The 23,722-nt window shown below is 48.8% G+C and overlaps 2 protein-coding genes across 2 annotated transcripts; one reads left to right on the forward strand and one right to left on the reverse strand.

Moving 5' to 3' along the window:
- Positions 1-7,695: 7,695 nt before the first annotated feature.
- On the reverse strand, positions 7,696-9,742 carry LOC146349531 (uncharacterized). The gene is made up of 2 exons (XM_084842899.1): positions 9,151-9,742; positions 7,696-7,839 (listed from the first exon to the last, which is right to left on the reverse strand). The coding sequence occupies exons 1-2, from the start codon at positions 9,480-9,482 to the stop codon at positions 7,728-7,730; spliced, it is 444 nt and encodes a 147-aa protein (XP_084699025.1). The 5' UTR covers positions 9,483-9,742; the 3' UTR covers positions 7,696-7,727.
- SHISA2 (shisa family member 2) lies at positions 9,076-22,926 on the forward strand. Its single transcript, XM_084842898.1, has 2 exons — positions 9,076-11,108; positions 18,562-22,926. Exons 1-2 carry the CDS (start codon positions 10,778-10,780, stop codon positions 19,116-19,118), a joined length of 888 nt encoding a protein of 295 aa, XP_084699024.1. The 5' UTR covers positions 9,076-10,777; the 3' UTR covers positions 19,119-22,926.
- Positions 22,927-23,722: the final 796 nt, after the last annotated feature.

The raw sequence follows: 23,722 nt of genomic DNA on the forward strand, positions 1-23,722 counted from the left end.
CTAATGACTTGGGAGGGGGTGGGCACTCTCTGTTTTCTGTCAGCAGGAAATGCTTAAATGTATTCCCTGTCCTACAAGAACAAATGCACCTTCAATTTATTTATTTATTTGTTTCTATACCGCCCAATAGCCGAAGCTCTCTGGGCGGTTCACAAAAATTAAAACCAAAAAGCACAAGATAAAACAATATAAAATATGAAAGCATTAAAACCACAATATAAAAATACAACCAGAATAAAACCTACCCACAATGCAGAGATTTAAAATACAGATTTAAAACACCAAAGCTAAAAGACTAGGACACTAAAATGCTAAAATACTGGGAAAATAAAAAGGTCTTCGCCTGGCACCAGAAGGAATACAACGTACGTGCCAGGCGAACCTCTCTATGGAGCTCATTCTGCAGCCGGGGTGCCACAGCAGAAAGGGCCCTCCTCCTGGTAGCCACCCACCTCACTTCCTTTGGCAGGGGCTCATGGAGAAGGACCACTGAGGATGATCTTAGGGTCTGGGCAGGCACATATGGGAAGAGGCGATCCTTTGGATAACCTGGACCCAAGCCATTAAGGGCTTTAAATGTTAATACCAGCACTTTGAATCAGGCCCGGAAAGGGACGGGCAGCCAGTGCAGCTGGGAAAGTACTGGCATAATATGATTTCGCTGGCCAGTCCCCATTAACAATCCTGCTGCCCTGTTTTGGACCAGTGAAGTTTCCAGACTGTTTTCATAGACAGCCCCACATATAACACATTGCAGTAATCTAGATGAGAAGTTATCAGAGCATGGATAACTGTAGCTAGGCTATCTCTGTCCAGATAAGGGCATAGTTGGTATACCAGCCTAAGCTGGTAAAAAGTGCTCTGTGCCACAAACCTGATCCTTTAGGGGGAGTGCAACCCCCTCCAGAACAGGTTGAATATCACCTAGCTGGGCAGACGAACCACCCACTAACAGTACCTCCGTCTTATCTGGACTGTTTCAGTTTATTGACCCTCACCCAGTCCATTACCATGCCCAGGCACTGATTCAGAACAGCCACTGCCTCACCTGGATTTGATGAGAAAGAGAGGTAGAGCTGGATGTCATCCGCATATTGATGGCACCTCAGCCCACACCTCCGGATAACCTACCCCAGCGGTTTCATGTAGATGTTGAACAGCATAGGGGATAAAATAAAGAAACCTCATGGCATAATTGCCAAGGCACAGAGCAATAAATCCCCCAGCACCACCTTCTGGAATCAGCCATCTAAGTAGGAGCAGAACCACTGCAGTGCAGTGCCTCCAACTCCCAACCCAGACAACCTATTCAGAAGAATACCATGGTTGATGGTATCAAAAGCCACTGAGAGGTCCAGGAGAATCAACAGGGTCGCACTCCCCCATCCTTCTCCCAGCAGAGGTCATCCCACAGGGTGACCAAGGCAGTTTCCGTTCCAAAACCAGGCCTGAAGCCCGATTGAGATGGATCTAGATAATCTGTTTCATTCAAGTGTGCCTGGAGTTGTCCTGCAACCACCTGCTCAAACAACTTGCCCAGGACAGGGATGTTGGCTACTGGCCTATAGTTGTTAATGTCCTCTGGGTCCAGGTTAGGCTTTTTCAGGAGTGGCCTGATTACCTCCTCTTTTAAAGCGGCTGGCACCACTCCCTCTCTCAAGGAGGAAATTACAATCTCCTGGACCCAGCCGGACATCCCCTCCTTGTTTGATGTAATAAGCCATGAAGGGCCAGGGTCAAGCACACAGGTGGTCAACCGGACTTGGCCAAGCACCTTGTCCACATCCTTGGGCCTCAATAACTGAAACTCATCCAATAAAACTGGACCAGATGGTGCTCTGGACGCCTCTACCAATGGAAAAGAGGACAAAAGGGGATACCAATTTGCATAATGTTCACATATGCTAATGTATATGTACAGATGCAAATTTAAAAGTAATTACCATAATTTAAATAGAAATACCATGCACCTCACCACTGTGGAAAAGACTAACCAGGTGACCTGTGTGCCTGCTGTCTGCTGCTTTCCAGGTGCTGAATGCTGCTGATGGGCAACTCCAAGGCCCCTGCTGCTCTCCCTCTTTATGGTTCTTTGACTTTAACCCAGACTTGGACTGGAGAGCCCTTCAAATAGATCATGGATGAGCAACATGCAGCCCCTGCAGTCCCGCAATGCAGCCCTTGCCCCCCCCCCAATATTTTTTGAAATGTTTTTGGCAAGTACAATGGCATCTGGAGCTGACCCTTTTGAGGCACCGCAGACGGTGACTGTAGCCATGAAATTAAAAGACGCTTGGGAGGAAAGCTATGGCAAACCTAGACAGCATAGTAAGAAGCAGAGACATCACCTTGCCGACAAAGGTCCGTCTAATCAAAGCTATGGTGTTCCCAGTAGTAATGTATGGCTGTGAGAGCTGGACTATAAGGAAGGCCGAGCACCGAAGAATTGATGCTTTCGAACTGTGGTGCTGGAGAAGACTCTTACGAGTCCCCTGGACTGCAAGGAGGTCAAATCAGTCCATCCTAAAGGAAATCAACCCTGAGTGCTCATTGGAAGGACAGATACTGAAGCTGAAGCTCCAATATTTTGGCCACCTAATGCGAAGAGAAAACTCCCTGGAAAAGACCCTGATGCTGGGAAAGACTGAAGGCAAAAGGAGAAGGGGACGGCAGAGGATGAGATGGCTAGATAGCATCACCGATGCCATGAATATGAACTTGAGCACACTCCGGGAGAGAGCGCAGGACAGGAAGGCCTGGCGTGCTATGGTCCATGGGGTCACGAAGAGTCGGACACGACTGAATGACTGAACAACAACAAGGTCCTACAGAGTCCCCAAAGTGTCAAAATTAGCTTGCAAACAAGCCAATTTTGTCCCTTTGGGGGCACCATATGAGCTCTAGACAACATTTCCCCCCCCCCTTGGTTTTTGGCACCCATGGGGGTCAAAATGCCCCCTGGACCTCCCCAATTTGCCCACCCCTGAAATAGAGGATGCCTTCTAATAAAGGATTGTCCTGTACAAAGTAGGACACATTTTATTGCACTTATATGGCCATCCTACCTATAATGGCTGAAGCATCTTCATCCTTCCTAAAGATGCTTGTACAACACAAGAATGGAGCTTGTTCAGGCACATTCATCCCGTATAAAATGATCTGAATGTGGTGAGACTTTAACTTGCCTTTCACAAGTTAATGTGACCTTTGACAGCATTAAGTCTTTGATTGTATGACAGACGTACTAAACTATTTTAAGACTGTAATCCTAGAAACACTTATCTGAGAGTAAGTCCATTGAACTCTGTGGGGCTTTCTTTGGAGTAAACATGCAGAGGATTGCACTGTTAGAGCCTGAGTGTAGTACGTTTATATTGCACTGCTGCATCACCGTGTCCTGTTGCTTGCGCTGGAGTGGTAGCAAGTTTCTGCAGCACTGTAAGAAGTGGATTCTATAACAATGTTCATGCTTCCGCTTGTGCAAGTTTGCACAATGACTTAATTTCACTTTTAACACACAACACTTTAACATATAAACTTTTAACATGCAGCCTATGAAGGGGGGGGTGGAGTTAATCACTCCTTTTCTACCTATAGAGTTCCATGGTAGCTTGGTGGTTAGTGTGACTAAAGAACTTGTCTAGCTGTCCTAGACACCAGTGGATAGTGGGAAATTTTTAAGTGCAGTCTCTCTCTCTGTTTGTATGTATAATCCATGTCCCCACAGCTACCGTGAGGCAGTGGAGGCTGGTGGCTCTGATTTTGGTGGGGCTGTAAATCCACTCTGGGTTTCGGTCAGAACCAGCCAGACTTCCAAAGGAGCTACCCAAGGTGCTGAACCCCACCCCCCCAAGTAGGTTCAGCACCTTAGATAGCTCCTTAGAGTTCTGTCTGGTTCTGACTGAAACCCAGGGTGGATTCACAGCCCCACCAAAATCAGAGCCACCAGTTTCCACTGCTGTGAGGATTGCAGCCAGGCTCAGAGAGGACGAGACATCTGAGGGGGGTGGCAGATGCCATCATCATCCCTGCTAATCAAAACTTCCCAGTGCTTTGACCCCCCCCAGCCCTGGCGCTACAACACCCCTGTCAGTACAAGCCAACTGTCATCTCATCATCTAATGACTTATGGTTCCTAAATGTATACGTATATGTGTGTGTGATGTCTTATGTTTGAGAATGGGAGTGTGTGTTATGTGATTGACTGAACAGGTGTATGTGTGTGTGAAGTAATGGATGGGTGCATGACGTGTGTGAAAATGAGTGCGTGCATGTGTACGAATGAAGGTGTTTGCGTTACGTGTGGATGTATGTGAATGCATGTGTATCTGTGCATGTATGAGAGAATGGGGTGACTGTGCTCACTTCAGCTTTAACTCCGCCTACTTTTTGCAGGGGGCACACACCTCTGGCATACGGCCCCCAGAACGTTTCCTGGAAGGAAAAGTTTCTGCAAAAGATTCTCATTCCTGTTCTAGTTCTTGATCAAGCTATTTTATGCATTGCTTAGGATGACAGTATGTTCCAGAACCATTCCAAATGAAGAATTCTCAACATGGATGAAAACAGTATCATTTACACGCAATGAGTACGTATGTGTCTATTTCACTATGCACACATAGCAGGAACACACTGCTTATCAGGAGGGCTTCCCGCCACAGCGAAACAGGCATTTGTGAAACTTATTATTTTATTTTTTTAAACTTATATGCCACCTTTTTTTCTCACAATCTATGTCTGTGTATCTATCTAGAATCAGATCCTGGATAACTATTGAGTTTCCTGTTACTGAGCTGGCATTAAAAAGCAAGGTGTTAAGATGCAGTGGGGAACTGGAATGACAAACCTGGGAGCCTTGTAAGACAGGGTGAAGGAATAGCCTTCAAACGTCTCAGCCTTCTTCAGCCCACTGCAGTTTCTTCCTCTCCCTTCAAATGCTCCAAGTGCTGGCCTCCACATTACTCCCCCCCCCAACTCAAAGCCCCAACACATCCAATTCACACATTGCTGGGCAACAAACCCCAGGAGCACGCCATATCACGGTGAGCTTCTGAAATAGCAAAGCCACACACAATCACTCTCCCACCATGGGGGTCCCACAGAATTATAAATAAAGCGGGTGGCCCCAAAGTTGCAACTGGTTGCAGGCTTTGGCCTAAATAACCACACCCAGAATGTCACAGTTGAAGGGGGAGAGGTTTTCCGCCCATCGCCTGCCAACGTTCTCTGTTCTTCGGCTGGCAGCTGCAGCATCAAGGCACTGGGTAGTGGTGGTTTTATAGTCCTCCCTCATCCCTTGATGTTATGATGCCTATGCTATAGATCTCGGTGGTGTTGAGAACCTCACTCACTTGGGGGCCCTGGGCCAATGAAGCTCATTGGGTGGCCTTGGGCCAGTCGGTATTTCTCAGCCTAACCTACCTCACAGGGCTGTTGTGAGTGGAAAATGGGGTGGGGAACCACCCATGCCATGGCGAGCTCCCTGGAGGAAATACGATGCCAGCCTGTGTAGGAAATTCACTTTGTGTGAAGTAGCCCCTCATTCCTGGCTTAAACAAAAGATGTTTTAGCACAGCACAACCAAGTATGTGATGTTATGCATTTCCTGTCGAATTACTGTGAATGGCTTGCTTTGGTTTTGCCTGAAGTGACTCAGGAAGGGAATCAGGAGTTTGACAAAAGGACCTTAATGTTCCATGATGGCTGTGGATGTTTCTCTGAATGGGCAGTTAACTTGCATGCAGGTCTCCCAAGGCAGATGATGTGTGAGAAGCAGCATTTGGGAAGATTCTGGAAGAAAGATGGAGGGAGGGAGGGAGGGAGGACAGAGAGCTGCGAGTTGGCTGAAGAAGCATCTAGGGGTGCAGCAGGGGATCTCTCTGGAGATCTGTTGTGGAGTATAGCAGGGGAGGGCAGACAACAAGCTTGCGGGATCTGTGTTTGTGTTTAACTAGAACCCCAGTCTTCATCAGCTGGAGCCAGGTGCAAAAAAACATACACATAGAATTCAAGAACAGGGTGCTTCAGAGCAACCGCTGAGCACAGTGATTTGAGTACTGGAACTGAGCTGAGCTCTCAAGTCTTTCCAGACAAAACTCCATTCCTACTTACTCCAAGTTTTCTCCATTTCAGCAGTTTCATTTGTGGTATGTGTGTCCTTGTGCTGCTGCTATTATTAGACTATTGGAATTCAGAAATCCTTGTGGATCTACTGCAAATCACCCAGAGATCTACCTGTAGATCCTGAACTACCTTCCATCTACCACTGAGGTAGAGGCTCTGTTGGTCATAGGAGTGAATCTTCGCCTCCACTTATGCTCCACTTGTGTGTTTTTCAATAACGCAAACATTGTCAAAATGCCGTAAATCTTCAGTGCTCTTCTGTTGAAAGAAAACTAAACTGGGCAGTGCTGCTCCTGGAATTTCTGTGCTGGTGAAATGAGGAGCATGCAACAGTATTCTCTTGGAAATAATCACTTGTGCTCCCCTTCTCACACTGCATTTTCACATACCTTTGGGACATGGATGTGACTTGAATGTACTTCACAGGGTCAAACCACACATTACATTAAGCACGCTTTTTAAAAGCATGCTTACCACTGTCACTTTTATGCTGAAGGAATAGCAGCTGATCAGCGGTTGTTACTGGTGAGGAGAGGTGATTAAATCTCTCCACCACCCTTTCCCCCCTGCTCTGCAGCAAAGGCTGGGAAAGAGCAGAGAGGGACACACCAGCCAGCAATGCCTCCTCCAGTAAGTTCTGCCTCCACCTCCTCTCTCTTGGTCACCCTTTCTGGCCACCATGGCAGGGAGGAGTATGCACGTGGTGCTGCCTAGAGAAACAGAGAGCAGTTTATTCATTTCATTACATTTCTATCCCACCTTTCTTCTCTTGCAAGGAACCCAAGGCAGCTTACATGATCCTCCTCCTCTCTATTTTATCCTCACAACAACCCTGTGAGGTAGGTAAGGCTAAGAGTCAGTGACTGGCCCAAAGTCACCCAGTGAGCTTCATGGCCAAATGGGGACTAGAACCCAGATCTCCCAAATCCGAGTCCAACACTCTAATCACTATACTCAGTTACCTTTGCCCTCTCATTTACCTTCTCTCTCTCTCTGGGCCGTGCCGCACAGAGGCAGCCACGGAAGAAGCAGCTGCCTCACCCTCTGGGTGGCACAGTGGTGGGGATCAGGCCCAACCCGTCCTATCACTTACCCTCTTTCACCCCAGTGAGAAAGGGTAAGTGAGCAGGCAGAGGTGGTGGCCACCACCTCATTTTGTTTGCTTGTTCCTCTCTCAGTGGCCCCTCCGGGCCCATGTTGCTCCCACAAGGAGCAGCCTCTGCCTCCTCTTGCTCACCCTCTCTCTGGCATGGTAGGGGGGCTGGATGACACTATGACTGGCACTGCTACTAGATGGATCCGCAGCTGGCTGGAGAACTGAACTCAAAGAGTGCTTGTCAATGGGTCCTCATCACACTGGAGGGAGGTGCTGCGTGGTGTGCCGCAGGGCTCAGTCCTGGGCCCTGTACTCTTTAACATTTCTATTAATGAGTTCAAGGAAGAGGTGGGGGGAATGCTTATCACATCTGCAGATGACATAAAATCGGGTAGATCAGCTAATACCTTGGAAGACAGAAATAACATTCAGAATGATCTTGATAGGTTAGAAAACTGGGCAGAACATAACAGAATGAAATTTAACAGAGAAGTGCAAAGTTCTTCATTTAGGAAAGAGAAATGAAATGCACAAGTATAAGGTAGGGGATACCTGGCTTGACAATAGCACATATGAAAAGGATCTTGGAGTTGTAGTCGATCACAAGCAGTGTGATGTGGCTGCAAAAAAGGCAAATGCAATTTTAGGTTGCACCATAGAAATATAGTTTCAAAATCACGGGAAGTAATTGTTCCACCCTACTCTGTGCTGCTCAGCCTCGCTTTGAACACTGTGTCCAGTTCTGGACACCACACTTTAGGAAGTATTCAGATAAACGAACTAGAACGAAGATGATCAGGGGACTAGAAACTAAGTACTAGGAGGAAAGCTGGAAGGAACTGGGCATGTTTAGCCTTGCACTGTCCCATAGAAGAGGGCCACAACCTGTTCTCTATCATCCAAGACACAAAATAATGAGCTTAAGCTATAGGAAAGTAGACTTTGGTAGGACATCAGGAAAAACTTCCTAATGGTCAGAGCAGTCAGACAATGGAACCAACTGCCTAAGGAGGTGGTGGGCTCTCCATCGCTGGAGCTATTCAAGCAGAGACTGGACAGCCATCTGTCAGGCAGGCTTTAAACTGGATTCCTGCACTGAGCCAGAGGCTGGACCTGATGGTTTAAATGGCCCTTTCCATCTCTATGATTGGTTTGCTGGGCTGAATCTCCACTGCTGCACCTCCCAGTAGGAGAACTCAGACCAGCAATCGAGAGGATGAGACGGCTGTTCCTTCCATGACCAACCCTCTATGCTGTACCACCCAGAGACACAGAGGGTGAGCGAGCGAGCAGGGAGAGGTGGCTGCTTCCACCTTCTCTCTAGGAAACACCGTGGGCCCCATCCTACCTCCCAGGGAGGATCAGCAAGAGAGGGGAGGTAGAATGAGCCGTTGCCTTCTATTGCTTGCATATTCTGCCGTGCCCGAGCTCAGAGGAGGGGTGCAGCCGAGAGCTGGGCACTGCAGGGAGCTTTCTGGCTTGGAAGGGGCTGTCCCTCCCGCCGGCTCATCTCCAGACCAGACTGTTCCAGGGCCGGGGAAGGGAGTAACACGAGAGCACCTCTTTTCATGCGAAGACTTGCTGGAGGGCAGCAACGCGCATCTGTTTACCAGGCTGTCGCCGGTTTTCCGATCCCGTGCATCCCACCCCCCCCCCCCCCGTTGCTCACCCCCTTCCAATCCCAGTTTGGTATATTGAGCCAGTCTCCCGGCTCAGCAGAGGTGAGGAGAAAAAAAACCCGACGCGCTCCATTCACAGAGCAAGAGGAGGGGGTGTGAGCGCTGCCGCCGTTCGGGCGCATGCGCGCCCTGGAGAGCGTAGGGTGCCCATAATAACAACAGGGAAGGCAAATGAGCGAAGGAGTCGCGGAGGGAGCCCGCGCGCACCAGTCGCTCCTGGCGGCGGCGGCGACCTCCAGAGGAAAACCGAACCTGGAGTTTTGCAGGCTGCTGGTCGCCTCCCGCCCCGAGGAGGGCTGGCTGGTTGTAAGCGTCAGCCGCTGTTGCCCGCGTTGCTGTCTCCTTGCAGGAGAAGAGGGAAAGCGCCGGACCCGCATCTGGGGTTCCCGTTGTCCTCGCCAAGAGCGCGGCCGAAGGAGGACGAACCGGCGGCGAAGAGGGGAACTTCTGGTGTGGGCAGGGAAGAGGCGAAGAAGGGAGCCGGGAGAGACACCGCGCTCACCCCACCCCCTCACGCCTCTCCTGCCCGGCGTCTCCGCTTCTCCAGCTATGCTGCCCGAAAGCCCGGAGGCGATTCCCCGCATGCTCCGCGGGCGTGAATGACGTGGGGGTCCACCGGGAACGCGGACCGCTTTCGGAGAGGCGACCTCCCCCCTCTCCAGGCTCGGGGAGGCGGGAAGTGAGGGGGATGCGAAGGAGCCGGACGACGCATCCCTGACGGGCGACGCGGGCTGGAACCGAGGTGCCCGCGCGGCAGCGAGGAGCCTGTCCTTCTCGCTTGCCGGCGCGTCTTCCCTTGACTCGTTTGGCCCGACACCCCCCCCCCCCCGGACCTGCCCGGCGTACGTGTGAGTGTTATGGTTCCCGGAGCGCTTCGCTCAGCCCGCCTGCCTAGGGGCACCCCCTGCCCCGCACAGTCCCGCCTCTCGTGCCCTCTTGGCTGCAGGAGTTTGCCGCCGCCGCCGCTTCTTTGGCGAGCGGACGACGGTGCTTCTCCTCCCCCCCACGGCGGGGAGAACTCCTCTGACGCTTCTTCCTCGGGCAGCCGCTGCTAGCTTCTCTCCCACCCCGCTCCCACGCCTCCAGCCGCGCTGCTCGCCTCGGATTCATGCGGAAGGAAATCCCGCGCGGGGTCCTTCCGAAGCGTCTCAACAGCCCACCGTTCGCCGAGTGCCCAGCGCTGGGAAGGCGCCACCGGCAACATCCAACGACTGCGCGGTGGAGCGCCTCCTCCTAGGAGAGCGTCCTGGGATTCCTGCTAATTCAGGCGAATTATTTCTCGCGGGGGTTGGCTGTAATTGCCGCCCGGTTGGCAACTAACTACCGGGTGGACTGCGGGCTGTTTAGCGCGCGCCTTCAACCGGACTGAACCCTCTCTGGAGACCGGGACTCCTGCCTCTTCCTCCTTTTCCTCACTACTGGCTCCTTTATCTTGGCCAGCAGCCGCGGGGCCTCGTTCCTCGCACACCTCACCAGTGGGTTGCTGCTTCCGCAGGTTCGCCGGCTCTACAGCCCGTCCACGTTGACTCGGCACCCAGCTAAGGGGTGCACACAGCCCCGCCCCTCCCAAAAAACCCAGAGTAAACCACGCAGACGCAGATCCAACCAGGTGACCCTGGCACAAAGCGGCAACCCCGCGCAGCCGAAGGCACGCTTGGGCGTCCAAACCCCGCGGAGCCGCGCGCCTTCCACGGGCGGGCCCGCGACCCACACGCGCGCTCCCTGCCGAGCGACGCACACGCGCAGCCAGGGGTTGCGTCTCGTTCCTTTCTCAGCCCAGCCGAGGGCGAGGAGGAGCGGCGGCTCGCCCGGCTGACTGGCCGCGTCTCGGCGGCCCGGCTGCGGGCGCCTGGCTGCGCCGCCGCCCCCTCGCGGTGCCATGCGGAGGGGGCGCTGTTCTCTGCGGCGGGCGGCGCTGGGCGGGAGGTCGCTGGTGCTGCTGCTGCTGCTCGGGCTGACGGCGCGGGGCGCGCGGGCCACCGGCGAGTATTGCCACGGCTGGCAGGACGGGGCGGCTTGGCGGGACGGTTTCCAGTGCCCGGAGCACTTCGACGACGGCGGCGCCACCATTTGCTGCGGCACCTGCGCCCTGCGCTACTGCTGCTCCCGCCCGGAGGCCCGCCTGGACCAGGGCGTGTGCGACAACGACAGGCAGCAGGGGGGAGCCGAGCACGGCCGGCCCGACAAGGACGTCCCCGACGGCGCAGCAGGTACGAAGCGAGGGGTGACCGTACTTCTCCCAGCAGCAGGCCTGCTTCTTTTTAATCTAGACGTTGGGCCGGCCGTGCCCCGTGGCTGCTGTTGTTACACGCACAATGCAGAGCTGCACGAACTCTCAAAACTCGGCCCCCTTCAGCTGTACTTGTTTACTGGTACAGCGCTGAACTGACCCCCCCCCCCCGCCGTCCCATTATGCCTACGACAGTGGAGGCTGGTGGCTCCGACTTCAGTGGGGCTGTGAATCTGCTCTGGGTTTCAGACAGAACCAGTCAGAACTCTAAAGGAGCTACGCAAGGGGCTGAACCTAATCCCTCAAATGGGTTCTGCACCTTGGATAACTCCTTTAGAGTTCTGATTGAAGCCCGCAGAGGATGCGCTGCCCCACTGAAATCGGAGTCACCAGCCTCCACTGGCCTACAAGTTGATGGCGCGTACGTTGTACGTAACTCTGAAGTTTTCTTACCGGCAGTGCAATCCAAGACAGGTCTACTCAGACCTAGGCCCCATTGAGTTCAATGGGACTTGCTCTCTGCGAAGTGTGTATTGGGTTGCAACCCCGAGAGCGTCCAGCTCTTTAGCTGACACGGAACTAGGAGCACGCAGAAAGCCTCTGGGTGTTTTCCCAAAGGATATTTAGATTATAACACCTGGCATGTGCCGCTGGTGGATGCTGCTGCTGTGGCATGGAAAGAGTGTTTTTTAAACACGGAATGTGCAAATTGTAGCCAGCGCAAGTCTTTAATTTGAAATATTAAATGCAGAGAATTTGTAAGTGGTATAACGGCAGACTCTAAAAAGTGTGTCTGAGCTGGTCTCACGCTCTTTGGATGCACATGGATGATGAAGCAGCTGTTTTTCAATTTAATGATAATATTCTAGCTCTCCTCTTCTACCCCAAACTCATCCTTGCCTCATCTAGATACCAGTAGATTCCAACAGACTGACACGCGCTCAAAATGAAAATTTATGTTGCTCCCTTAAGTTCAGGGACACAGTTTAAGGGTACAATCCTAGGCATGTTAAGACAGGGAAAAAAGTCCTACAGCTCCCAGCATTCCCCAGCCAGCATGGCTAGCTGGAGGATGATGGGACTTACAGGACTTTTTTCTGTCTAAATACATATAGAATTGCACCCTCAAATGCATTCATATTAAGTTCAGGGGCAATGGGTAAAAATACTCTGCTCTAAGTCTGCAAGGCCATTTTGGTGCCAGGATCCTTAATCTCTGTGATCTACCGTCTCTTGTGTAAATGTACAATTCAGTCTTAAATCTAACGGAAAGTTCTTCTTAAATTTAAAAACCCTAGGATGAACTCCATAAATGCAGCCCACAACCATTTGGATGCTAATGTCCAAATGGCTGAGGAAATAAGTATGTCTTCATCTGGTGCACAAAAAATTACAGAATCAGTGCCAGGTCAGCTTCCTTGGGGACAGCGTTCCATAAATGCAGGGATATCACAGAGAAGGCCCATCCCTGAACTCCCCCCCCCCAGCTTCTCTCCATGGGGGCACACAGAGAAGGCCTTCTGAAGCCAATCGCAGGGACTTGGAGAGGCTGATATGGGGAGAGGCGGTCCTAGAAATATTGGGGTCCTGAGCCACGTAGGGCTTTATAGGGTAAAGCTGGCACTTTGAATTTGGAAACAAATTGGCAATCAGTGCAGGGCCAGACGTATATGTACACATCGCCCAGACCCAGTCAACAAACCGGGTGCCAAATTCTGCACTAGCTGCAGTTTCCAAACCATCTTCAAAGGCAAGCCCAATGTACAACGCATTGCAGTAATCTTACTTTGGATTTCCATGAATGATTGATGTTCCTTCTCTCCAGACCATGAAGTATGTGCAGAAAAAGCCTTCACATCGCTTTCCCAAATCCTACAGCTGGAAAACCTTTCATTCCTCAAAGCTTAGGGAAGGAGAGATAAAGAAATGGGTGGTATTGAGTTCTGCTGGATCACTTCCATGCTGATATGACCTGGATGCTTCCCCTGTAATGTATTTTGCCTTCTTGGAAACATGTTAGTTATTGCAAATTGCCCCTTATGTGCTTGCAAGAGGCCATCCACCTACGGCTGAGGTGGGCAGACTTGAGGTTTTAGTAGTCCAACCAACCCTCTTTAAACTTCCAGGAAAGTCTCCCAGAACTCCTTTCCAAAACACCCTGGTAAGCAGTTCCCATTACCACAGCACATAAAAGTTTCTCTCATCAATACTCAAAGCTCCATTTAATGCTTTGATGTTCCAATGGCCTCATTATTGATTGTTCCAATGGCCTCTAACCCTCTAGATGTGCTAGATTACAACAGGGGTGCTGGCTGGATAATAGGGATTGTAGTCCAGCACATCTGGAGGGTGCCTGATTGGGGAACGCTGCACTGTTACATTAGTGACTGTATACTGAAATGTAGGCCTGTGCAGGGACCCCCCAATCCAACTCGGAAGCTGCTTCGTGGCTTCGGATGTGGGCCCGATTCAGCTCGGGCTGATTTGGGGGGCCCTGGCCTGACTCGGCCCTGAACCCTTGGGCCAAACCAGTGCATAGCCCTACTGAAATGTATACTTCAAGGCAAAAAGACACAATATTTCTGGGGGTGTTCTGGTGGGCGGGGAGGGGAAGAGACTGGAGAGTTCAGGGTAGGAGATATCCCAAGCCTTCTCCAGCTTCCTTTCCTTCCCCTTTGAAGCACCCTTACTAGATGGGCTGAAAAGCTCACCTAGCAAAAATCACCAAAGACAGAGGATGGGGAGGCAAAGATCGCCTCCATCACTCCTCCCTAGGGATGTCAGAGAATTCCGCCCGGATTTTAAATGGGCTCGAATTCTGACAAATCCGGTCCACAGAATCCTCAGAATGGGGCAGCCAGGTCGACCTGGACCGGAGCTCACATGGACCCAATTTTTTTTTCTCCACTAAAGGGCGGATTTTTCTAAAATAATTACGAAAATAAAACATAATTCGGAAATGGAGGAAGAAAGACCACGAGTGGCTTTACCCATTTTACGACGCATTTTCCAGAGGCTTTCTTTCACTGGGGCTGAGTTGTCCACGGAAATCCTCCATCTTTTCTGTTTATTGTCTGTGGCGGTCAGGTCAGGTGAGGTCAGGACAGCTCTGGTGAGGTGAGGTCAGGTGACTGGATGTTACGCGGAGAATCCCCATGAGGGGCTTTACTCTTATGGACACCGAGGGCGTGAAAAGGATTTTTCAGCAGGAATTATGAAAGTATTTACATAAGTTCTGGAGCTGAAAAAAACGGGGGGGGGGAATCTGGGGCAGGCGGACGACAGAACGTGGCGGCCCTCGGCTCTGCGGCATCCTCGTGGAGTGGAGCTGCTCTGCGAGGATTCCGGGGCGGGGAGGAACAGATTGCCTCCCCCCCGCAGATCCCGCACTGGAACGGACGGTGGGGAATCCGTACACCCCTACTCCTCCCACCTTGCCAGCTTCAGCCTGGCAGGGCGTAGGACTCTTGGAAGCCTCTGAGTTTAGATGTTTCCAAGCAGTGAGGCACAATTGATAGGATTTTCCCCATAAGATTTCTTTAGGGAGTAATCCTATGGCCGCTAGAGAGCAGCTAGATGGCCATATGATATGGTGTTTCAGGAACTGACCTTGGCGCTCCCACTCCGAGGTTGGTTCCCGGAGAACCAACCTCCTCCCACTTCCGTGCTGCCTCAGAGGCAGCGCGGAACAGCCCCATCCTCCGCGCTTACAAGAGAAGCATGGAGCGGCCAGAAAGAGGCGTGGCTGGGGGTGTTCCAGGGCGGGGTGAGTGTAGCTGCCTGTATGACACATCCTATGGGTCGTACAGCAGCCTCCTTCCCCACTCCATGCTCCCGCGGCTAGACAGCTGCAATTGGCTGTCTAGCTGAAAAAGCAGGGCAGGAGGAGCTCAGAGGGAACGATCTCCGTGCTTCTCCTGCCCTGCTTTGGATAGGCGGTTGCCTCTGAGTTTGGAGGCGGCCGCCTCTGAGTTTGGAGGCGGCCGCCTATCTCGATAGGATTGTGCCCTTAATTGTGTAACAGAATACATCATCCCCATGAGACTACTGTGATACTGGTAAATCATAGTAAAAGCGCTGGAAATAGTGAGTTTAATGGCTAAACAGGACTTTGAACCTGGGTCCTCAAGTTCTGGACAAACTCATCCTAATCAACTGGCTTACACATAATTGCCTAAATTCAAGAAGGAACACTGGATCCCCTTGTTGAAACTGGGGATTGCAGCCATAGTGTGTGGGGATTTAACCCTTTGCCCCTCCCCACTGTGATCCCAATCTGGCTTTGGGCCCCCCACACCTGCAGTTTACATTGCCAAAAGGTGATACATTAAACAAAATTGATAACTTTTTGGCAGTATATGTAAACTGCAGGCGCAGAAGGGCCAATCCAGATCGAGAACACAGCGGAGGGCGAAGGATTAAAGCCCCCTTACTCCCTATACTATCATGTCCCTTGTACTTACTTAAGAGTGAGAAAGAAAGAAAGAAAGAAAGACAGGCACAGCTGCTAGCTATGTCTTTTAAGTAATGTGTAGCTTGGCCTTCAGACTGTAGAATTCCTGTTCTGACCCCATCCATCAGCCAGGGGACTAAGGACTGCATATGCCTGTGTGAGGATTTTGGGAGGAGTATTATTACAGTCTGTTGTAAGCTGGTTTGAGAATCATTTGATTGAAAGGCAGGGTATACATCTTCAAAACAAACAAAGGGGATACACATCCCCATCCACACTTTGAGCCTACCGTGTAGAGTTATGACCGATGCTTCCTAGTCTCCCAGTGTAGTTTTAAGACAGCAGAAGATAAGAGGGGAGGGGGCGGAATGCTCCCCAAGCTCATATAAGCAGCGGTGCAGCTCTGTAATTTTAGCTACTGGGCTTAATGGTCTTATGGGCCTCCCATTTACATGGCCTTGCGTAATACTTCTCTTTCGAAGCACACAAGAAACGGTTATCTTCCACCCTGCCCCTAAGCTGCCATTTCGTGCTTCTACACTGCTTCTACATTCCTGGTATGTTAGAGCAAAAACAAAGAGAGATACTCTGAGCATGTGTAGTTTTGCATCTTAGGGCACAATGCTATGCTTGTTTAGACAGAAGAAAGTCCTACAACTCCCAGCATTCCCCAGGCTGGCTGGGGAATGCTGGGAGTTAGTTGTAGGACCTTTTTTTGGCTAAATGTAGATAGGACTGTGCCCTTAAGCTCACTTAAATCATAGCACCGTCATGACTACAGGAATAAAATGGAGTTTGCTTCTGCTACCCTGATGCCCCCATCACGTGCCACTCTCTGGATAGTCATTTGGGGGCCCCTGGACTTTGGCCCGAAGTTTCAGCCCTGGCTGCACCACTACATATAAATATAGATTGTTCTTCACTTGTTGTTTAGGGAGAAGGGAATAACATGGTACTGAAACAGGAAGAAAAGTGTGTGTACAAACTGATAACATACTTCAGTTTTTCCTTCTGAAATTGAGAAGAGTGGGGAAAGCCAGGCACCAGTGGCCAAGTACACACTCATTAGCTTATTCAGGCTAATGACAAAATTCTGAGTTTCCTTTCTGTTTTCATAGGAAGCACAAATATACTAGCTGTAATATTCTAGATGGCAGCATTTCCCAGAAGATCTCAAATGATTTGCGTCTCAGACAGATGTACCAACATTCTCTTAATACCCTTTTTCCATTGATTTTGCTTCCAATTTAAAATAAAAAAAATCAAGAATATTCCAGAAAGGAGAAGGAAAGGTTTTGCCAAAAAGGTGACCGAAGTAACATGGCATTTCATATCTAACCTGCCTGTTGCTGTATTATGAATGAATAAATGGCACCACTTCCTAATCATGCATTTATATGATTGGATTTCATAAGTAAACACCATCCTTTTAACTTCTGTTTCAGAAAGCCTTGGTTGCTTTCCTTTACTTTTCTTGCTGTGAACTAGCCTGAAGTTGTATTATAATTAGGGCTGGTTTACGCCTAGAAAATGTGCATGTTGTAGCAAGTGCATTCATTTAAAAGAGGTTTGCATGGGTGTGTGTGCAAGCCCCATTGAAATCAATGGAGATCACACAACAGCCATGCGTCAGGGATTACTAAACAACAACAAAGGAAATAATCTTATAGCCCGGTTCTCTATTAGTTTATTGTCACATTCAGCTAGCTTTTGTAAACAGATTTCTAACAATGCCGTTCTGTAAATGACTACTGGGAATTAAGCCCCATTGAATTCAGTGGAACATACTCCACAGGTAAGTGTGTGCAGGTTGTTTGTTGAACTGTGGGTCAGTTCAATACTTGTCTGAATGCAGGCAGGGTGACTTGTTAACCATTTAGTATGTAGGGATGGGCGGATTCCCTACCTGCCAGTCCGTGGGGAATCCGCCCGCGGGGGGGGAGGCAATCCGTTCCTCCCCCTGGAATCCTCTTCGGACAGCTCCACTCTGCGGCGATTCTACAGAACCGCCGACCAGGTCCAAAGCACCAGCGATAAGGCTGCCATTCCGTATCACCGGCTGAAGGGGACTTGACTGACTGCGGACACAAATGGCATCCAGGATGCCATTTGCATCCGTAAAGGTCTTAGTTTAAGGTAAATGCAGCTGTAAATGGCTGCATTTAGCTTAAACTAAGACCTTTACGGCTGCAAATGGCGTCCTGGATGCCATTTGCGTCCGTAAAGGTCTTAGTTTAAGGTAAATGCAGCTGTAAATGGCTGCATTTAGCTTAAACTAAGACCTTTACGGCTGCAAATGGCGTCCTGGATGCCATTTGCGTCCGTGCTTTTCATTCACGCGATAGGCTACGCAAATATTTGCGTAGCGTATCATGTGAAAAAACAGGGCAGCAAATGGCGTCCAGGATTCCATTTGCATCAGCAGTCAGTCCCCTTCAGCCAGCGATATGGCGTGGTGGCCGTATCACTGGCAATCTGGAGCCTCCGGCCAAAGAGGATTCCGCTCGGAGGCGGAGGTAAGTGTTCTGTTCCGCTACAGACTCCAGGGGGCCATATTCTTTAGAATTTGGCCTCATTGGAGTCTGTGGTGGAATTCTCCGCCATCCCTAGTGGTATGGCTTATTTTTCTTCAACAAGCCACCTTGAGAACCCATGGTTTGTTGCTGGGTTGTTCACAGTAGTTAACAGGCCATACTGCATGATTAACCAGCCACCCTGGTTGCATTCAGACAACATGATAACCCATCCTGCAGAAAACTTGCTGCATTCAGACAGCACGCTAATCCATAGTTCACCAAACAACCCACAATTCAAAACCCACACTCAACCACTGAGTGTGGGTTAGCGTGTTGTGTGTACAACCCCTTTGCTACTCTCACAGTTTAAGCATTTCCAGTAAAAATGCTTGCTTCTTGTTTCTTTGTAATGTATAGATTTGCATTGGTGCTGCCTTTTAAAAGAGCTTCCTTTCTGTTGGCAGTGCCTATTTACGTGCCGTTCCTTATCGTTGGGTCTGTTTTTGTTGCATTCATCATCTTGGGATCTCTAGTAGCAGCTTGCTGCTGCCGATGCCTGCGACCCAAGCAAGAGCCACAACAGAGCCGGGCTCCTGGAGGTAATCGGATAATGGAGACTATTCCCATGATCCCAAGTGCCAGCAGCACCTCCCGGGGCTCCTCCTCGCGCCAGTCAAGCACTGCTGCCAGCTCTAGTTCGAGTGCCAACTCAGGGGCCAGGGGGCCCCCTACCAGGTCACAGACCAATTGCTGCTTACCGGAAGGGACCATGAACAATGTATACGTCAACATGCCTACAAATTTCTCAGTATTGAACTGCCAGCAGGCTACACAGATAGTGCCTCACCAAGGCCAATATTTGCATCCACAGTATGTGGGATATGCGGTGCAACATGACCCTCTGCCCATGGCCCCTGTGCCACCTTTCCTGGACGGTCTGCAAAGTGGATACAGGCCCATTCAGTCTCCTTATCCCCACAGCAATAGTGAACAGAAGATGTACCCAGCAGTGACTGTGTAGCTTTAAGAAGGGGGAACAACACACACACACACACACACACACACACACACGCATGCAAAAAAAGATATTGCCACAACAGACTGTGAGTAGAGAGGAAACGCTGTTGGAAAAAAGTTCACTGAACATAATTTGTAAATAATTTTGGAAGGCTCATGCATGTCAGGCAGTATTTATAAACTGTTTTCTTTTCATCCGGTTCACTTGCCAAAAAGCTGTATGAAGATACCTTAGAATTAACATTTCCAGATAATGCTTCCATTCCAATACATGATTTACAAAGGCAAAGGATTATGCTGAAGAGGCATCTACATTTCAGTTAGACAAGTGTGCGCGTGAGTGATTAAATGCCTGAGCCATTAAGTGCCCTTCAGGTGCTTCACAGTCAACGGTATTTGCCTAGTTAATAGAAAACATTTTGTAACACGGTACAAGATAATATTTTAGAAGTGTCTTTTCATACCCTTTTGCTCCGAGTCTAATTACACTTCATATTGCTATACTGACGATCACACTGATGACACAAGGCTGAACAGTGCAATCCTGGCTAGTTACACAGTCCTGGGAACTTAAAATTACGGGGAGGGGCTGTAGCTCAGTGGCAGAGCACATGCATTGCATGTAGAAGGTCCCAGGTTCAATCCCTGACATCTCCATTTTAAAAAATTGGACAGGGTAACAGGTGATTGGAGAGGCCCTTAGCTTGAGAACCTGGGGAATGAGTCAAAGAAGACAATACTGGGCTAGATGGATGAACAACCTGGCCTCGCATAAGGAACTTCCTATAGGGAAGAAGTTTTTTAAGTGTGGAAAGCATGTTATTTTCCAATGGACTTTACATTATCTAATTTTTGATTTTTGACTCATGGAGCTGGAGTCCAAGAAGCTACTTCAGGCATACCCAATAGCAGAGGCCTACTGGGATTTTTGACTCCCCACTTTTAAACAGCAACCCCCCCCCCCATTGCCATGTTACAAACTGCTTTTGAAAATCCCCCAAGTGTCACTAAGCAGTTAGCCCCATGGCGTGGAAAAGTGGATGTTTCAGAAACACAAGCCCAAAGGCCCCTCAGGTGTAGCTGCAGTTCTTAGAATCCTGACAATGGTCTGGAACACCCCACGTTTTTTAGGAGTGTTGATTGCCTCAGCAATTTCAAAAATCAGAGTGAATGTGCTGCTTTCATTCCAACAGAAATATCCCGTTTTGTTGTCCTGTGCATTTCAACTTAGGCTGCATTGTCTTGCAAAGGCTACTGCAATCCTCAAAAATAGTCACCCTGGACAGGGCTGTGGATATTCAGCCCTGGGGGCTAAATCTGACCCTTCAGGGGGGTCCCAATCCAGCCCTTTGTGGTTCCCCAGAAGCCCATGCCGCCTTCCCTGGCCCCACCACCTTTCCCCCAACCACTGATTGCTTGGCAGTTTCTCAACTTTTATGAAGTTTTCCCCCTATTCTAAAAGGTTGAAATCCCACCCACCCCCACTACGGCTTAGGCAGTAAGAGAGTTAACTGAAATATGTTGGGATTTTTTGCCCCACCCCTTTTGCTTTCAGCCCCACCCACTACTGGAGTGCCCCCTCCCAAGCTTCTCTGAAATGGAATTCAGGCTTCTGCACCCTTGCCGTGGAATGTAGCCATCCGTGGCATGAGATATGTGGACTGCAGTCAAGATGTCTTCCAGCAGGACTCCCTCACCCCACTTGCAGTTAAATGAAACTGAAAAGTCAAATATAAGCCCAGGCGGCTTGACTTGGGCCTCAAGAAAATAGGATTTGCATGTAATGCAGATGGAAATTGTCAATTCAAACAACTAAACACAGAACCTTGCACAGCTAGAACAAGAGGGTCCATAGGAAGATTTTTTAAAAAACCAAAAGCATTAGAAATTAATGGTAACACTATCAAAATGTTTGTGAGGGGAAGAAGCTTGGCAACTTTGTAGATTTCCATCTGTGTGTAAAATTGTACAAAAATATCAAAGTTAAAATCTATGGAGAAGTTAACATTTTCAAGTGGCTAGCATGACCTAAAGGATAATATTGCATTATACCTGCATCTATTGTCAGCTATGTTTCCATCAATTATTTAAAAAGAAACAAAAAGTCTGTGTTAATTGTTAATGCATTTCCTGGTTCAAAAATCCAGCAGTCTAGAATTTGCGAACTCATTGAATAATATCAGTGTGTAGTATTAATTTCAATACATTTCTGTCTACTGAAGCTTGATACTCACGCATTGACACTCTGTTGAGGCTGTTTCCTTCTTCCCCCACCCCCCACGCCTCACACACAAGCAATAAATGCACAATAGAATCTAGATAGCATCACTGATGCAATGAATATGAACTTGAGCACACTCCAGGAGAGAGTGGAGGACAGGAAGGCCTGGCGTGCTATGGTCCATGGGGTCACGAAGAATCGGACACAACGACTGAACAACAACAAGAATCATAGAATAGTAGGGTTGGAAGGGGCTTACAAGACCATCGAGTCCAACCCCCTGCTCAACGCAGGAAGCCAAGTCACAGATAGCTGTCCAGCCTTGTCTTGAATGCCTCCAGTATGGGAGAGCCCACCACCTCCCTAGGTAATTGCTTCCATTGTCGTATTGCTCTTAACAGGAAGTTTTTCCTGATGCTCAGCCAGAATCTGGCTTCCTGTCACTTGAGCCCATTATTCCGTGTCCTGCATTCTGGGATGATCGAGAAGAGATACTGGCCAATAAATACTCTTGACCAATGAAACAGGAATACAAGCACCCACATTACACCAGTATTCTAATCTAAAGAGCCTTATGAGTTGGATCCAATTATCACATGCATAACTGGACTTCCGCTTGCGCTGTGGGACTTCCCTCTCTTCCCACCGCAGGCCCCCCTGTGCCTCCAAAATTGCTCCAGATGGTCCCCCAATCTTCTGAATCGGATTTGGGGAACACACGGGGTATGTGTGCAGCAGGGAGGGGGAATCTGCTCTGCCAGTGGTTTCCCTTCTGCTGGTGGAACAGCACCATTGGATCCAGCTGCTAGCATAATGGCATCATTGAGTCCAATCCTATGTACTCCAAAATACCCATGTGTGCATCAGAGCTTTGCCCCCTTAAGAATTCATTGGATTAGGACACCTGTCTGTTTCTGTTGGTTGTCATCTTCAAAGTGCTGCCGTGTAAAAAAAAAAGTTTATTTGCAGTCACCTCATTGTATCTGATTAGTAAAGTCTATGTCTCCGCTTGAGAGGTGTTGCTCAGAATTTCTTGCAGAGCAAGGATCAATATGCAGTTGGCCTAAAAAGAAACTGAAGATGTGAGTAGCTCACTGGATTAGGCTCAATGTTTCTCTTCTAGGAGATTGGCTCAGAGACTGATGTTAACTTTTTCCAGCTGAGAAGAATGTCAGTGTCTTGGGCTGCAATCCTATGCACACTTACCCGGGAGCAAGTCCAATTGAATTCAGTAGGACTTCTGAGCAGTCATGCATAGGATTGCACTGTTTTTTATTTCTTTCCCAGAATTCTCTATACATTGCACATGCCCTACTACTTATATGAAAATCAGGTGAATCTATTTGTTTACTTGTTTAAAAAATACATAAATTTAAAGTATGTAGAAATTAATTTACAACAAATGGGAAATGCTTTGAGTTGTAATAAAAATGTTTGTGATGTGGTGTTTTATGTGTCATGTATGTAAAACCAATGTTAATGTTTGGTATAATTTTTTTAAAATTTCTTAAAGGGCACTTGACTGTGATTCTTACAAGTGAAGAAAAATATCTTGTTTCATAATAAATATTTTATGGTGTGATCTTTTTCTATCTTTTGAGTTTGTTATTCATTTCCCATTTGTTGGCGGGGTGGTGGTGAGGTTTACATAGGACACAATCTAGCCAAAGTTAAGTGTAAATAGATCCCACTGATTTCAGTGGACATGATTTAAACATCTGCTGAAGTTGTCCAGCAAAATGAGTGGGAATTCTTTAAAATTTGTCTGCATTGTATTGTTGGGTATTTAAAAAAACACATGTATGTATATATTAATGAGGAGCTACAATTTTTTTAAATCAAAAGTAAGGTTAAATGTTAATTTGAGTGTAAAAACTGAATAGAGCTAGATTTGAGAGGCTTCATTCTTTGGCCCAAAATAGGAGGGTGGTTACTAATGTTGTTGGCTTTAAACTAGGTTAGGTAAATGGATGGAAGAACCCCTACTAAATGCAAAGGAGGGCAGAGGTTCTATGCCCTTAATGGTGTGTAGAAGAGGCTATGGGTTGTATTCAATGTTAAGTCTAACAAGTCTCATTCATTTCAATGGGTCTGCTCTAAGTAGGTCCAAACTAGATACAATCTATAGCTTCTCCACCAGGTGTGGCTTTTTCATGCCTGAAAATTAAGCTGCATCTGCCACAATTACCTCTCCTACAGAACTATTAAAGGTAGAGGAATGCTAGCTTCCTTTACATTGGGTCCATCAACAGCTACTGGCCATGGTAGATCAGTGGAGCCTCCATTCTCAGAGGCAGCATACATCTTTGATTGCCAGATTATCAGTGTCATGCCCTGCTCGTCAGCTTCCCTGTATAAGCACGTAAGGAGCTGTGCCATTATTAAAG

This window comes from Heloderma suspectum, chromosome 3, assembly GCF_057233095.1.
Source record: "Heloderma suspectum isolate Gila_16-S chromosome 3, 16-S_ref, whole genome shotgun sequence".
Lineage (NCBI taxonomy): Eukaryota > Metazoa > Chordata > Lepidosauria > Squamata > Helodermatidae > Heloderma > Heloderma suspectum.

Excerpts from the sequence above, each read along its gene's own strand:
- LOC146349531 (XM_084842899.1), bottom strand. The coding sequence starts at position 9,482 with ATGCGGGGAATCGCCTCCGGGCTTTCGGGCAGCATAGCTGGAGAAGCG. Across the intron at positions 7,840-9,150 it reads AGCAGCCTGCAAAACTCCAG|CCACATCACACTGCTTGTGA; the intron begins GTTCGGTTTTCC and ends CCTTTTTTGCAG.
- SHISA2 (XM_084842898.1), top strand. The coding sequence starts at position 10,778 with ATGCGGAGGGGGCGCTGTTCTCTGCGGCGGGCGGCGCTGGGCGGGAGG. Across the intron at positions 11,109-18,561 it reads CGTCCCCGACGGCGCAGCAG|TGCCTATTTACGTGCCGTTC; the intron begins GTACGAAGCGAG and ends TTCTGTTGGCAG.